The 16,174-nt window shown below is 39.7% G+C and overlaps 1 protein-coding gene across 5 annotated transcripts in view; it reads left to right on the top strand.

The window, feature by feature from the left end:
• The window catches only part of Arid1b (AT-rich interaction domain 1B), a 328,395-nt gene that overhangs the window by 94,340 nt on the left and 217,881 nt on the right, over nucleotides 1-16,174 (top strand). For all 5 annotated transcript variants that reach the window (XM_042702061.1, XM_042702058.1, XM_042702060.1 and 2 more), the window contains exon 3: nucleotides 6,805-6,954. In XM_042702061.1, the coding sequence (XP_042557995.1) occupies nucleotides 6,805-6,954 (150 nt within the window). The remainder of the gene's footprint in view (nucleotides 1-6,804; nucleotides 6,955-16,174) is intronic.

The following is a 16,174-nucleotide window of genomic DNA, read 5'->3' as shown; positions in this document are numbered from 1 at the left end:
GTAATGAGGGCACTTGAGCATAAAACTACAATTATACACTTGTGTGTTAATTTTGTGTACAGTAAGGCTGTAGTTTAACATTGGTTGTAAATGAAAGGAAGCATTTTACTGCCATTGAATATCTACATTTTATGAATGTTTAAGTGAAATCTCACTCGAATTGGCTGACCTAATACAGAAGGTGACACATACATAGTTTGTTGGTAAAGGAGAACACTAACTAGGTAACCCAGCTGCCGTACATACAGCTGCAGCTCTGAGCGCTGGGCCTTTGCAACCGTGCACACTCTTTTAGCAGATGTACAGTTTATGTAAGCCAATGGAAACTGTAAGGAGACAGCAGTGTAGATACTAGTTCATCAGGAATCTTTGGTAAAATAAAAGCTTTGGTATATGTTGATTGTGGATTAGGAATCTTTGGTAAAATAAAGGCTTTGGTGTATGTTGATCCATCCACTGTTCATATTGACCTTGCATTTGTTATTCCAACTCTGCATGAGAGTCAGAGCATATTCTTTGAAGCTTGGTGGAGTTAATTTTACTAAAATTAGCTGTACTACTTTAAAAGATAGATAATGTTGCAGAAATTCTCACCCTAACGTGGTAGCACAGGCTAGAAATATAAATTAATGTAAGAACGGTATAAATAAATTCATGGGTAATAGATTCTTAATGGTTATTCCAAGTAAATAAAGGCTGTTTCGGACATATCCTTGACTTCTGAAAATTGAGGTCACAATCGGCACTATCATTTAGTTTCTACAGCTACAGACAATATTCACTTGGAAGAACATTAATCTGACCTACTATTCACTTACATTATGATCTGCTAAATATAGAGTGGTTTTACAAAGAAATCCAAGCAATATTATTTGTATGTTCTTTCACTGTGTCTATGTCTATGAAATCCTACATTTTGTGTACCTTGTTGAGTTTAATAAAACATCTGTCATTAGACAAAGGCTTGTTGATAATAACAAATGAGAATTTTACAGCATTGTTTCAGAAATGAAAAAAATATATATTGTGACATGCAGCATGTAAGGGGAAGGCGTTGATTGTCCCAGATATGTTGGTTATGTTTTCATCTGTTCGGAGCCAGCAGTGTTTGTGCCTGGAAGTTGTCTGCTAGGAGCCAGGGAACATGGGGGGGGGGGCATCTCCTCCATGGCAGCGGGAGGTGCTCGCGGCTGGCTGCCTGTGTGCCTGGCAGCACGAAACACCTGCCAACCCCTCACCCCACATCCTCTCTCTCTGGTACAGTGTGACAGGCATCAGTGCCTGTAATAGTGTTTAATTACATTTGTTGACTATTTCTCCAGCACCAAAAACTAATTTTCAGAAGTTGTATGATTTATTTTTCCCCTTTGGACACGTCTAAGGACAAGCTTTGTTTTTCTTCAAAACAAGAAAGTGGGTGAGAAGAGCACCTAAGTTATTGAGAACTTAGCGTAAGTAGCTGTAGAGCAGCCCACTTCAAGGGCTCGATTGTATAAACTCAATTACCTTCTAGCTTATTACTTTGACTGGACATGTTGACAAAATAATAACGTTTCCTTAGGTAGTTGCTTCATCTGTGCATCAGCTTAGCATCTGAATTCCTTGCTGTAGGAGATTTCTAGTCTGTCTCTTATGCATGAAAAATAGTATTAGACATTCCTGTGAAATCAGAAGCCAGTAGAATTTGCTGCATTTGAGTGGAGCTGTTGTAAATTTAAGGTTTTCTTTTGCTTTTACCTTCCTATTTTGTGCAATTTACCTGGAAGGGCCTGAATCTGTGATTAAAACCAACCAACCAAACAGCAAACAAAATTACATTGCTTTCTGCCAGTAAAGATAAATTGTTATAGAATATTTTTTGTCGTAACCCTTAAAACACAGCAGTAATACATAACCTGAAACAAATTGCATTTTGTTCTAGATTCATGAAAAGTACTTTAGTTAGTTTAAGGAATGATAGCGTATTAGTATATATAGTCCCGCATACTACACACTGATTTTCAGACAAAAATAGCATTATATGTATCAATACTGGTTAAGTCTCACCTCCATGACCCATGCACAGAACTTTTTATTATAGTCATCACAATAGTCATATGTTCAATGGCTCTAATATTTTTTGGCACCCTTCCATCCCTTTTGGACTCGTGACCCTTTTTGGTCAATTTCCTATCGACAGAAATTGAGTTTTAGGCTGTTTACTTTCAACAGAGCAGAATTGAACTCTTTTGCTGCACAAATGTTTGCTTAGTTGCTTCATATTTATTTTTCTTAAAATAATTCCCAAAGGCAGAATTCTGAGTCAGAGGATATTATTTATATACATATTATGATTAATTTTACCTTCTCAATTTTAATATTCTCAATTTCTCCGTAATATTTTGGATTATGTAAATTGAAAACAAAGGAAAATGTACTGTTAACCCTCTAGGAACAGACCTTGTCAAATTTCAGAAACTTCATGTCTACATAAATGAGTAAGGAGTTATGTAAGTGTTGACTGTCTTCAAGCATAGGTAACTTAAAACACATTATGCAACTATAAAAAACAGGAAGTCAACATTTTAAATATTCATTATGTAAACTTTAGAGTATACAAATATTGTAAAGATATAATTTACATACAACATTATGCCTTGATTTGCACATCCATGAAACCATCACCCAAATTAAGGTCATAGAACATTCCTGTCACTACTAGAAAGTTACCTCATGTCTCTTTCCAGTCTTCCCTAGATCTGATTACCATTATTGTGATTTCTATGACAATAAATTAACTTGGCCTGATGTTGAGCCTCACAGAAACAATCGTATAGTTCGTGCATATAAATTTAATATTAGTTATTCTCTTTCTTTAAATATAGTACCTGAATGTAAATGCCAAATGGTACTTTTTAAAACAAAAGGAGCTGATGCTGGTGTATAAGTTATATAGAGCCGGGTATGGCGGTACATACCTGTAATCCCAGAACCAATATAGGCTGAGGTAAGAGGATTTGGAGTTTAAAAATAGTTTTGTCTGGGGCTGGGAAGGTGGCTCAGTGGTAGAGTGCTTGCCTTGCATGCATGAGGCCCTGAGTTCGATTCCTCAGCACCACATAAGCAAAAAAAAATAATAATAATGATTTTGTCTGTATAGCGAGACCTAGTATTAAAAAAAATCATAAAACAAGAAAAGAGGCATTCCAGCAGTATGAACATGGATCCTTTATTCCATATTAACTCGTGATGGACCACAGACTCAAACACAAGAACTAAAATGCACTAGAAAGCTACGTAATAATAATAACTATACACACAGTCTTAATCATATCATTACGGGAGAGTTAACTTTTCCTGTTTACCTTCTGCACCAGTGTTAGATATGTGTCCTCGTCCTGGGCACTGTAGACAGCACTGCTTGGAGAGTAGCCTTCCTGGCATTGTGAGAGTATGCTTAAATGAGATGATGCTCACAGGCTCAGAGTATGCTTACAAGGCGCAGCACTGAGGAATGAGCTCAGGGCATCTTTTAACTTACTGGGAAACTGTTCTTGAAAACTCCTTTGAAAGAAAAATTGGTGGGCGGGGGCAGGGGGAAGGGAAATGTTGATGAATGGAGTAGGAGCCAAAATTTCAAGGTATGGCAGAATAAAAAATGTAGCATAGAATCATGCCTAACGTGACCGAAGTGTGGACGTTAATGTGTGTGTGTTTTACTGGGACATATATATTAGTTTCCTACAGTACATAAAGCAGCAGATCATTTTTAGCCTCCTTTCTCTGATAATGTTTGGAAGCATTCCTATTTTTAAAGAATTGTAGCATTTTTTTGTTATTTTGTATCCTCATATTACTTAAAGATCCCTTTATTTAGACATGAGTGAAACAGATTTTTGTTTCAATATAGCAAGCAGAAGTTTTTATCTCAGCCACATTCCAGAGATTTCCAAGTAGCTTAATTTGTTAATACTGCTCTTCTAATTTCATTGGTACAGAGAGCACCAAGCACTGCTGGGCAGTAATGAGCGAAGGGTTAGTTGATAGTGTCCGGGCACCAGGCTGCTTCCTTTTCAACATATGTGTGTCAGATTTGTGTGGCACAAGTGGTTTACATTTTATGACACGCTTTTTCTTTAATTTTATATAATAATAGCTGCTTTGGTGATCCATTGAACAACATGAATGTATTCAACCAGTCTGTCCTGACTGTCCTAGGAGGCCTGAATTCGAGGTATTCCGGGGATGCAGGCAGCAAATATGATTCAGATCCTGTCCCTTGTGCAGATAAATAAAATAGGTAATTTTCTTCCTCCTATGAGGGAGAGGTAGTTTTCCTCCTCATCAGTTGGCGTGTCTGGTGAGGAAAACGGTGACATCTGTGTGAGAAGTGCTTGGAGCCCCGGTTCTCAGCACCTGGTACTAATGGTGCTCAGTAACTTAGGTTAAATATAACAACCCACAACGGCCTGGTTATCTCAGTTGTCTCAAATGTGCTTTCGAACAAGGAGAGAACCCCAAACTCCCAGTAGCCAACATAGGTCTACAAAACCGTGAAGATCCTCCTCTGGTCTGGTTGTTGTTTGCTTTAACAACGTACATGGGCTTTTCAGGCCTCAGCCACATACGGAAGTACAGTGGAGCTGGGTTAGGGCTGAGTGAAGAACAGTTTCCCAAGGTGTAGAATACATACATACTCAAGAGATGCTTTATCTGCACTAGAAATTGGTAACCTGACCTGTGTGACTCCCAGTCCAGAACTGTAGACTGATCCTGGGTCTCCTGGAGAGCCCAGTGCACTATGGTTGAGTTTCCTCCGCCCAGGCCAGCCAGGTTGCTCTCAAAGGCATGAACTAGAAGAAGAATCTAAGGGAGCATCAGATCACATTTGACGGCTTCCCCCTGCACTCGGCCTTGCTCCTGCTGGTAAATCCTGTGGCTCGATGGAGGTCAGCTTAGGCTCACACCTAACCTCCTGCCCAGCACTCGCCCCCATTGCTGCATACAGTACAAAGTCTTGTAAGTGTCTGGCTGCTCTGATGTTAGTAGGTTCCCACAGTTTGGCTGCTTCTCTTGTTTGGAAGATAGGGCCTTCCTCCCTGAACAACACATCCATATCGTGTGTAAGGGTTTCTGTAAACCAAGAAAGTCAACAGATCGAAGTGCACCTCCGAGGAGGTTGCTGGCTATGCTGGCTGAGCTTACAGTCATCTTCGCACTGGCAGACATGTTATCCTCACTGCTTCAACTCAGACTGCAGAGATGCTTGTGTGAATTATAGTATTAGATATCAAATCAAACATATGGGTGTTGAACGGGAGGGTTTGTGTTTTAGTGGTGTATGGTATTCTAGCATGTGGAGTTGTATTTTATGGAAATTCTTTGGCTTAGCTTGTGGCAGGGACATACATTCATTATGAGATATCAAACTGTAAAATAAATAAAAGCAAAGATTTCAACTGTGCTGTTCAATGGTTTTCAGTGGAAACCCGTCTGTTCTTAACAGCCCAGGCTGTATGTGATGAGGCACGTTGTGAGCCATTGTGTCCGTATTTCTTGTCATCACTGCTGATAGGTTTTGAAAATAGTATGGATTGGGTTGAAAGAAATAGGAACCATAGCTTTTTACATTACTTTTCTTTTAGTGTATTAGATGTGCTGTGAATGACTATACTAATTTGTCTCAGAAGTATAATTCTTAGTATCTCCTTTCTTTATTCCTTCCTATATCCCATTCACATTGTGTAGAGAATTGGGCACTACGTGATTTCTTCAGTGTGTGGAGTAGGGGACTTAGTTCCTGGAGTTGTCTCTCATGTGGATCGTGTCCATGGGCCATGGTCGAGGCAATGATGATGTATCCATTCTCAGCATGGGAGTGCTCTTCGCTCTCCTGAGAGTTTGTCTCTTTCTTTCCCACGCTTTCTCAATTGGGATCAAAAAAAATCAAACATTTTTCATTAAAAGAAAGAAAAATATTAATTAATATTAATTTGTGTAAATGAAAGCTAGAAATACAACCAATGACATATTCATGAGGAGGGGTTTTCCTTTGGGAAAATGATCTTTAGGTTCATATAAGTTAGTGATAGAAGATTCATTTAGGCCATTTTGCTGTTATTTACAATTCAGTATACTTTATATATATGTTATATGTATGTATGTTGTATTGACTAAGGAAATAATACTACCATTTATTAGATAGGAAAATATTTCCTTCAAAAACTCAATGCTGGTATGGTGATCACATCAGTAGTATTGTTGCCAAAGGATTTTGTTTGATGCTCAAAGAAATGAGTTTTCTTTTTAGCAAAAAAATAGTAAATGGAGCTGCTAATGCAGCTGGTTCGTATCTGTTAGAAATGTAATTGGGCTGTTCCAACTTCAGTTATTCTAAACTTGTGAACAGGTATGCACCATATAACGTACCCAGGCCACAGGCATCCTACAAAATATGCCAGTCACCTTGGACATTCATTTTAATTTTCACTGTTGTGTGGGAGTGGATTTGATATAATGCCTCTCTCTGCCTTAGCAGAGGCAGTGTTTTTAAATGTCAGCATTAGGAGCTTGTTTATTTTTTTAGATTTTTTTAATGATATCAACATTTGCTGTGTTATAAAATATAATTGTTTCTTCAGACAAAGCCAAATTATCTTTGGCTTCATTGATGACATTTCAATTTATCTAATGAAGATAGAATTTAAAATATTGTTGCTTATCATGAAACTGAGTTGAAACCATATTTGAATTCTTGTAATTATACAAGACAATTGTACAATTGTTTTGACTGTTCTCATTGTTTTTGCTTGACTTTCTTGACAGATGCCACCTCAGTATGGACAGCAAGGTGTGAGTGGTTACTGCCAGCAAGGCCAACAGCCATATTACAGCCAGCAGCCACAGCCCCCGCACCTCCCCCCGCAGGCGCAGTACCTGCCGCCCCAGGCCCAGCCCAGGTACCAGCCACAGCAGGTGAGTGCAGCCCCTGGCACCCAGGCTCGGTGTCTTCCTCCGGGTCTCTGTTCTGAGGCTGTCTCTTTTGAATGATGGTGGAAAGTAAGTGTGGTTTTGAGAAAAATGTAAAGTCACACACTAAGCCCTCCCTCCCAAATGCAAAGCTGTACTAGTCTAACCCCTCCCTCCCACCATCTCTTCCCTAGAATTCTGCATTTTTGAGAGGGAAGAGTGGGAAGGGAGAGCAAGTAGTTTAACTGCTGCTTGCATTACTGCTTGGTGACAGCAGAAAGTGCCATTCGTTTTGTGCCATTCGTTTAGTCGTTTCTGTCATTTGTGTTCTAAATCTTTCAAGACAGTGCTCTGCCACCTTGTTAAGCATGATTGGAATCACTTTACAGATTATTTAACCCTACCAGTTGGCACATGGATGATATTTTTATCTTGACCTTTTATATTTTTGTTTTAACAGTAAGTGCTGCCTGAAAACATTGTTGCCTTTTGACAAGCTGAAACCAGGAAGAGGCAGTCAGTTCAGAGACAGTGTACCAGATACAAAGGGGGATTGTCGGCTTGAAGCATATCAACCAGTTTCTAGAAATATTTACTTATTTAGGAACAGGGTTTTGTTATCTAGCTCAGGCTGACCTTCAACCCTTGATCTTCCTGCTTTATCCTTCTGATCACTTCCATACCAGACGAGTTTCTAATTTAAATTGGCCTCATTAAATACTCTTATTTTATTGGGCCATATACTTCTGCTTCTATGGTTAAGAAAAATACTAGAGTACATATGTATTTGGTAAAATGATTTAGTTTCATTTTTTGTTTTAGAGACTGCCACTCTTTGAGGGAAGTAGGAAGTAGAATCTTAAGTATATTCTTGAGTTTGCCTTGAGTCTCTTCTCACATGACTTTGATTATAGTTCTAAAGAGAACTTGTGACTTTAAGTAAAACGTGTTCAAACCACGGTAGACATTCAAGATCATGTACAGTCTTGCTCTCTGAATACAAGTTTCACCAGTTACCCCATCGAGCCGGCTCTACTACATGTGTGAACATTTCAGTATCTTTGAAAGTGGCTTCAGTCCCCTCCCATTTCTCCATTTTTAAAAAGGTTGTTACACATTTCTTTTATATGCTTCCAAAGAAAGTGCTTTAATTTTTGTTATGATTATTCCTATGTAGTTTCTTTTTTGTTGATATGTAAATTGTATCCTTTCAAAATTACCTTTTTTCATTGTTGTTGGGGGTGTGTGCAGATATGCCATCTTTGCAGATTAATTTTTATTTTCTTAGGATCCTCATTTTTAAAATAATACTTTTTTAAACGTATCACCACCTTCACTCTTTTTTTTTTTTTTTGTCTTGCTGAAGACCACCTTCAGCAAATACATTGTTTGTGAGGACTGTGGGTTAACCCTAATTAAAATGAAGGCTAAAAGCCTTCAACATTAAATACAATGTTTGCTTTCTTTTTATTTTATGGATGCTCATTTTGGACTTACAAGTTAGTTCTTTTTTTCTTTTTTTTAATTTTTTTTTATTGTAAAGATACTGTACAAAGGGATTACAGTTACATGAGTAAGGTAATGAGTACATTTCCTATCGAACATTCTTACCTTCTTGTTTGTTTTTCTCCCCCTTCCTTTCCTCCCCAACTACCCCCCCAAAGTTATAAAGTTGGTTCTCAATGTAGTGTCTTGTACATTTCATTGTTACAATGGGTCAACCTGTGTCCTTATTTCAGCATTTTGTTATTTCCCTTCCCCTCCCCAAATTAGAAAAATGAGTAAACAAGATAGATGTAGGGCACTGGAATCAAATACACTGGCTGACTAGTTCCCTTTTCTAGTTTGGTAAGATAGGTTGTTTTTTTCATGATAGATGCTGAAGTTTCTATCTTTTTATTGTCTATTAAGATAATGGTCACTTGTTTTCTGCTGCTGTGGTCAGCCCTCCCTCTTGTATGAAAATATTGTACCGAATGCTGGCCGGATACTGTGGCCCAAAACTGTAATACCAGCTGCTCTGGAGCCAAAGGCCATCCTGTGCGAAAAGTACACAGGGCCTCATCTCAGTCAGTAAGCCCAGCATGGCGCGGTATGCTTCTCCTCTTAGCTGCCAGCTTCATACAGTCATGCACGGCCCTACCTGAAAAGCTGTGGTATGACTCAAGTGGTAGAGCACCTGCCTAGCAAGTGTGAGGCCCTTAGCTCAAACTCCAGTCATGTGTTCCCCCCAGTATATGTAGTAGTATAAACAACATATTCATGTTTCATAAATAGATGAATGAAACTTGAAGTCTGGAATAAATACAGCCTCATCACAAATTGCCTTTTTATATACTACTTAATTCCATTTACTAACATTTGTTTAAGTTTCCTTGGATGAATGTTCACTAGTTAGGTTAAAGTGTAGTTATCTTGTGATACTTTGGTGTTTGTATTGTAGAACTTCATATAATGGAGACTAGTTCCTTTCTGTTCTCTGGAAGAATTTGCAATGTTTGGGATGATCTATTCTTTGGACATTTGCTAGAAGGGTTTAGCTTTTATCTCACCCTTGATTTTTTAACCCGATTTTCCACTATTTTGTGATTTCTAATTACAAATTTCTTCTGGAATCAGTTTTGTATGTATGTATTTCTGTGTTATAGGAATTTTATCCAGGTTTTCAACTATATTAACATAAAGGTTATGTCTATTAACTTAACATATATACAGTGTTGATACTTTCCTTCTATTTTTTACTAACTCATATTAATTACACAAATTGGTGGGTTTCACCATGACAGTTTCTCTGTACCACACATTGATCCTCTACCCTGGCCCCGTCCTCCTTTCCCCTTTCTCCATCCTCTACCTCTCCCCAGTATGCACCCTCCTTTCCCCTTCCTCTATCCTCCTTTCCTCCCCTTCCATCTCCACCCCTCCCCTTGCTCCTTTCCTTTTTCTCCACACTCTCCACCCTAGTATCCTCTCTCCGCTCCCCATCTCCTTTCCCTTCCTCCATCCTCTACTTCTCCCCAGTATCCTCCTTTCCCCTTCCTCCGTCTTTAGCCTTTTCCCCATTCTCGTCCTCTTCCTCATCCTTTCCCATATGTACCTTTCTTTCCTTCTCCCCTTCCTCCAGGCCCTTTTCTGTTCTTAAGAACCCTTTTTTTTCTTTCAGTTATTTTCTTGTTCATATAAGCTTTTACAAAGCAACTCTGGTAAGGAGTTTGTTTATTTTCACTCTGAAGTGAAATAGTGCATGCCTAGTGAATAGTGAAATGCTTAGTGCATTTGAGGGTTTTTTTTTTTTTGTCTCTCCTGAAGCAAAATATAAGACTAAAATATTTCCTCTTGAATACTACTTAAAATGTGTTGTTGTTGTTCTCTTTCATTCTAGGAGCTTTTTTTCTTTCAATCCCTTGTTTTCTGAAGATGTTTTTATTGACTCCTGGATTTCGCTTCGTTACTTCTGAAGGGCTGGTTAGGCTTTGCTTGCTGGACACTGGTCATCTGGAGCCCTGTTTTGTCTTGTGTTTCATTTAGTGAATTGCAAAACATTCTTAATATGCAGACAAGCAGAATGATGTTACAGGTACACACATGGTGTCACCCGGGTTATAATGCCATTGACACTTTGCCATAATTGCCTCCTTGGTTTGCCTCTTCTCTTTTTGCTTTGCAGTCTCCCATCCCTACTTTATTTTAAAGTTAAATCACAGGGATACATTTCCTCCCAATAGTTATGTACTTTAGGCATTCTGCACTACAGCCACAATTTTGCCATTACACTTGCCATGTTCTGATATCCCCTGTTGTCCTCAGAATGCCTTTGATTTGTTTCAAGTGGAATTTAAACAAAGTTAATAAATGGATGTGGATTTTGAGCCTTTTTAAATCTAGAACTGTTTTCCCTCCGTCTCCCTGCCCCCAACTCGTTTGTGCCTTGGCACAGAGCAGGGTTGGTTATTCTGGAGAGGTTCTGTCTTGGTTGTTTTTTCTTGATGTGGCTGGGATCATCCACTTATTTCCTGGACTCTGCAGGTTAGGTACATAGGCTTAAACATAAACACTTGTGGTTGTTGATCATTGGGTGTCCAGCATCTTAGGCACTGCTCTTCAGAGGAGGGATCTCTGATGCTCATTGTGTGTCATGGGCTTCAGATGGCTGGGTTGTCTTCAGCGGAGGCTGTGGGACACCAGAGGCAGATCAGCTTTCCTTTTTGTGTTTTGTCTAAGTTCCTCACCTATTGGTGAGTGGAACCTGCAGGCTTTAGGCCACATGTGTGTGGTGGTTTGTTACCATCACAACTGGATTTATTTTGTCAGCTTGACATAATGCTTGGTTCCCACAACAGTGAAATCAGGAGTGAAGAAAGGATTCCAGGGAAGGTGGCCTTCGGACCACTTGAAATGAATTCTCTTTTGAGGTTTTGCAGACCACACCAGTAAGTGTTCCGTTTGAGCAGATACCATGGTGATGGTTAGGCAGTAGCAGTCCTGATTCTCAAAGGAGCTGGGGCTTTTATTCACTTTCCTTCTGCATACCAAGGCCAAGTCAGGGACTTTTTTCTCTAGGAGGTGTGCTGTCCCCTTTCCTTATTTTGGTAGTCCTCAGAAGGATGTTAACACCGTAGCATAAGCTAGCTTCTGTTGCTGTCCCACTCATTTCCAGGGTTGACTTCCTGTGTTCACTCCCATGTGAGTGTCACACGCACTCACGACGAATCCAGATCCATCTGAAAGGGGACAAGAAAAGGCATTTTGCTCGATAGTTTAGGTGTCAATCAAAGACATGCCAAGGGAATGCTGTTGGAATTGATACCATTATGCAATGTTTATAGATATGCAATTTATAGCTGAACTTTCAATATTAGATAAACATGTTTAGTTTAATTTTTGAGGCAGTCTTGTTGTATAGTTAATCTGGCTTCGAACTTAGGACCCTCCTGCTATATCCTCCTCGGTACTGGAGGTATAGGTATGTCCTGCTATGCTTGGCTTTATTTTCTCATTTTATAATAAAACTTTTGTAATGCCTCTTTAGTTTTGGGGAAAAAGAGTTATTTGGCAAATAATCTGCCTATACACAAAATTTCAGACGAGTTAGAGTAACTATGTGGGTAAATGAAAGTACTACATAATAAAATATTGTATACGAAGCAAGTGTTGCATCATGGGCACGTTAGAAGACTTGTGAGACAGATGCTTGATAATGTGTGAGATCTCTGCAACTTGACAGCACAAAATGAGACAAATACAGGTGCTTGTATAAACAACTAAAAAATACTTTCACTTTTATTATTTCTGGTGTTTGAACGCAAGGCCTGAAGTGAGCTGCAAGCCTACATTCTACCCTCGAGCCCCAGCTTTGGCATATTTTCTGTTCTGCTTTTGCTAATTACTTGGAGATGGAGTCTTGTGGACTTTTCTTTCTGAGCTAGTTTTGAGCGTTGATCCTCCACATTTCACCTTCCTGAGTAGCTAATGTTTATAAGCCTGGGCTACTGGCACCTATTCAGTGATAATGTCTTTTCAAGTTCTGAACAGCTATTGATAAAGTTCTCAACAAAAGAATGCATCCTCTTTGCCAGCATGTATTTTCCCAGTGTCCATGGTAGTTTTATTCCCGGGAAATTCAGAATCCAGTAAGATGATTTTAGAAACACTTCATTCTATATAAAATGGACTCGATTTCTAGACTCAGGTCATTAACATTTTGTGTACTTTGTTTTTAAATAGAGATGGATGATGGCCTTCTGAGAATTATGTAGAAAATGGATCGATAGTCTTTTGGGTCAGTGTTTGCTACACATTGTGAAACAATCTTGAGCTGTTGTCTCTACCTACTCAGTGTCATTTCCTTCCTTCATCCTCCTCATAACTGCTCCTTTGAAGTCTTAGCAGTGAATATAAGTTATGTGTTTCCTTAATTTTCTGAAGTAAAATTTATACATAACGTATATTGCCCCAGATTTCTAAAGTCCGTGTAGTACTGTGAATGTGATGGGAAGGAATTTTAGGAAGGGTGGAAGGTCATGTAGGAATGTACTATGTTCTTCAAAGTAGTGCCGAGGTACACTTGTGAGCAGATGTGAAAGAGGCATGTTAGTGTGGATGTGATGGTCCTGGGCTCCCCAGACCCGTGAGAGTGTGGCAGGACCAGTTCCAAACCCCGGGCAAGCGTGGATCCGTGAGTTTGTGATTTCTAAATAACATGCTTGCAAATTTGTTTTTCAAAAAGGACAGGTTAACTCATCATAAAAGTGAGGATATTAAAATCTGTTAAAGCTTTTTATTCCCCCCTTTATTACTTTCTGATTTAGCTACAAAAACATGTAATATGTATAATATATTTTAAATTTTGTGCAGAGGTTGCAAAATAGTGTTGCAGTAGCAGATTCAGCAGGGTTGTGAGATAGACGCTCTGTGACTACTGATCTGTGTATGGAAAACGGTGGTTCAGTTCTTCAAATTCACCCAGTTGATCCCCTCATTTTAACTGCTTCTTTGGGCCTAGTTACAGTCATTCTTTTGTAAATATTCTTCTTCTTCTTCTTCTTTTTTTTTTTTTTTCGTTGGTCATGGGGCTTGAACTCCCGGCTTGGCGCTGTCCCTGCGCTCTTCAGCTCAAGGCGAGCACTCTACCGCTTGAGCCACAGCACCACTTCTGGTTTTCTAGTGGTTTATTGGAGATAAGAGTCTCACGGACTTTCCTGCCTGGGCTGGCTTTGAACTGAGATCCTCAGATCTCAGCCTCCTGAGTAGCTAGGATTACAGGCGGGAGTCACCTGCGCGGTTGTAAATGTTCTTAAATAATGTTTCTCCAGTATGGTAAATCTGCTCAACCAAGGGGAATCCCAGCTCCCTTCCTTGCAGGAAGGGACCTCCAGTCCTCTGAATTCACAACTATTAACCTCAGATGCTCTTGCATTTCCCACCCATTGATATTCATGCCCCAAAGGCTCACTCCCAGCTAGTGATCTAGCTCTGGATGTACCTAGGATGGAATACTCTTACTCAACTCTCCTTTCTTCTGTGTTTCTGAGGCGCACACACTCCATTTTCCTGTGTGGGCATTTCTCTTCCCATGGGACACTGGCATGCCTGGCTTTCCCATGCCCCTTTCTTCCTGTGCCATCATTTTCTCGTCTTTCATTTCCACATGGCTGTCATTTCTCTTAACCAAAGTAGAAACAATGGCACCCTTCACTTTTTAAACTAAGACTATGAGCCTATTTTTCTTTTTTCTTGTACTCATTTATTGCGACTCCTTGAATTTACTCCATTATAGACTTTTATTCCGACCATCTAGCCGACACTGAGCTCTTTCCATACTGTGTGGTTCTTTTATTTTAAATTGATGTATATGTTGTATGTATTTTTACCATGTATACCATGTGTTTAAAGTGTATATACCTTGTGGAATTACTGATCTAGTCTCTTACCATATGCATTACCTCATATAGCTTTTCCTGTGGTGAGAACACTTGACATCCAAAAGCGCAACATGTTATTACTTCAGCCGCCGTGGGGTCCGGTGATTGTCCTCACTAGAATCGCATTATCTTTCCACCAGCATCTCCCCCTCACCTCAGCCCCTGGCAACTGCTGTGTGCGTTTCCACTTCTATGGTTAGCTTGCTTTTAGATTCTACATAGGAGTGAGATCAGGCAGTGTGAAACAGGTCTTTCCAAAGCTATTGGTGTTTTCCTGTCATTCAGTCCAACAGATAATCTGTCATTCTTTCTGCCTTTGACCTCTCAGACGCACTTGAGACAGCATGGTATTCTTCTTCTCGAAGGTCCTTTCTCATTTGATTTCTAGCCCTCTGCAGACTCGGTGCCACAGCTGGCTCCCTTTCCTGGCTTTTCCTTATCTCTCTGACCTCCAGATATCACCCTGTGGCCTGGGTTCTTCTCATTTAAATCCACATCCTCTTCCCCTGTGTGATCTCATGATCTCACAGACTTACAGACTGGAGGCTTGCGATTTCCAAATACATTTCTGCAACTGAATGCCTAGCAGCTTCTCAGCATTGCACATATACATATCTAACAGACTGAGGAAGCTCAGCACAGCCAAAGCAGAAGTCACATCCCTTCTTTTGCAAATCTGATCCACCTATAACTTTTTAGGTTCATTATTATTATTATTATTATTATCATCATCATCTTTAAGTAGTCGTACTAAGGAGTTGGTGTTTAACAGAGCAGCTTATGAGTACAATGCATCTTCATCATCTCTACCTGTAAATTCTTATCCCAAAATGTATTCCATCTTTCCCAAGAGTTTTGTTAAAAACCGACTTTTTCCTTGTCTCTCCCGCCCCCTTTCTTTGTTTCAAACCCATTTTATCCTCCAAGTCTTATTAAATCCAGACTCTTACAGAGCTAAAAGGAGACAACTCAAGTTGAGGGGCTCTTTTGCTTTGTACATGTGAGCCAACAGGCTTTCCCATCCAGCGAGGTCTGTGGCTGAGAATGCGCACATCTTAAAGCCCTGGTGTAGTTTCCCAAATTTCTCTCCAGAAGGTGTTTGCAAATTGTATCAACATCATCTCGTGTGTGTGTGTGTGTGTGTGTGTGTGTGTGTGTGTGTGTGTGTGTGTGTGTGTGTGTGTGTCTTTACGTGTACATTTTCCAATGGCTCTTACTTTGTTAGGTTTTATTTTTAGAAAGGATAACTTACAGTTTTCTGAGCCCTAACAATGTTAAAGATGCCACAAAATTCTGAATTTGACCTGGACCTGCATGTTATGGTTTTGGAATAAATTAATCATGGAAATTGAATCATGTTGCAGAGGGGTACATCTGGACATAATGTAATTTTATCATTTTCTGTTGACCAAGAGGCTCCATAAATACCACACATTCTGTATACATGTGTGTGTGTGTGTATGCGCGCATGCATGTGCACACACACACCAGCCAATCCTGGGGCTTAAACTCAGGGTCTAGGTGCTGTTCCTGAGCTTTTGTGCTCAGGGCTAGCCCTCTACACTTGAGCCACAGCTCCACTTAAGGTTTTTTCATGGTTAGGAGATAAGAGCCTCATAGACTTTTTTAAAGTTCAGGCTGGCTTTGAACCATGATCCTCAGATTTCAGCCTCCTGAATATCTAGGAGTCCAGGTGTTAGCTGTTGACACCCTGCAATATCACACATTCTTTTTAGCTTTTTCATTACCATTTGTTTCTCCTTTCTGCTGTCATTTTAGGGACAGAAATGGAAGCCTAGTGGAAG

Source organism: Dipodomys spectabilis, unplaced genomic scaffold (assembly GCF_019054845.1).
Source record: "Dipodomys spectabilis isolate Male_0828 unplaced genomic scaffold, ASM1905484v1 ptg000302l, whole genome shotgun sequence".
NCBI lineage: Eukaryota > Metazoa > Chordata > Mammalia > Rodentia > Heteromyidae > Dipodomys > Dipodomys spectabilis.
This window is presented reverse-complemented; position numbering and strand designations above follow the sequence as displayed.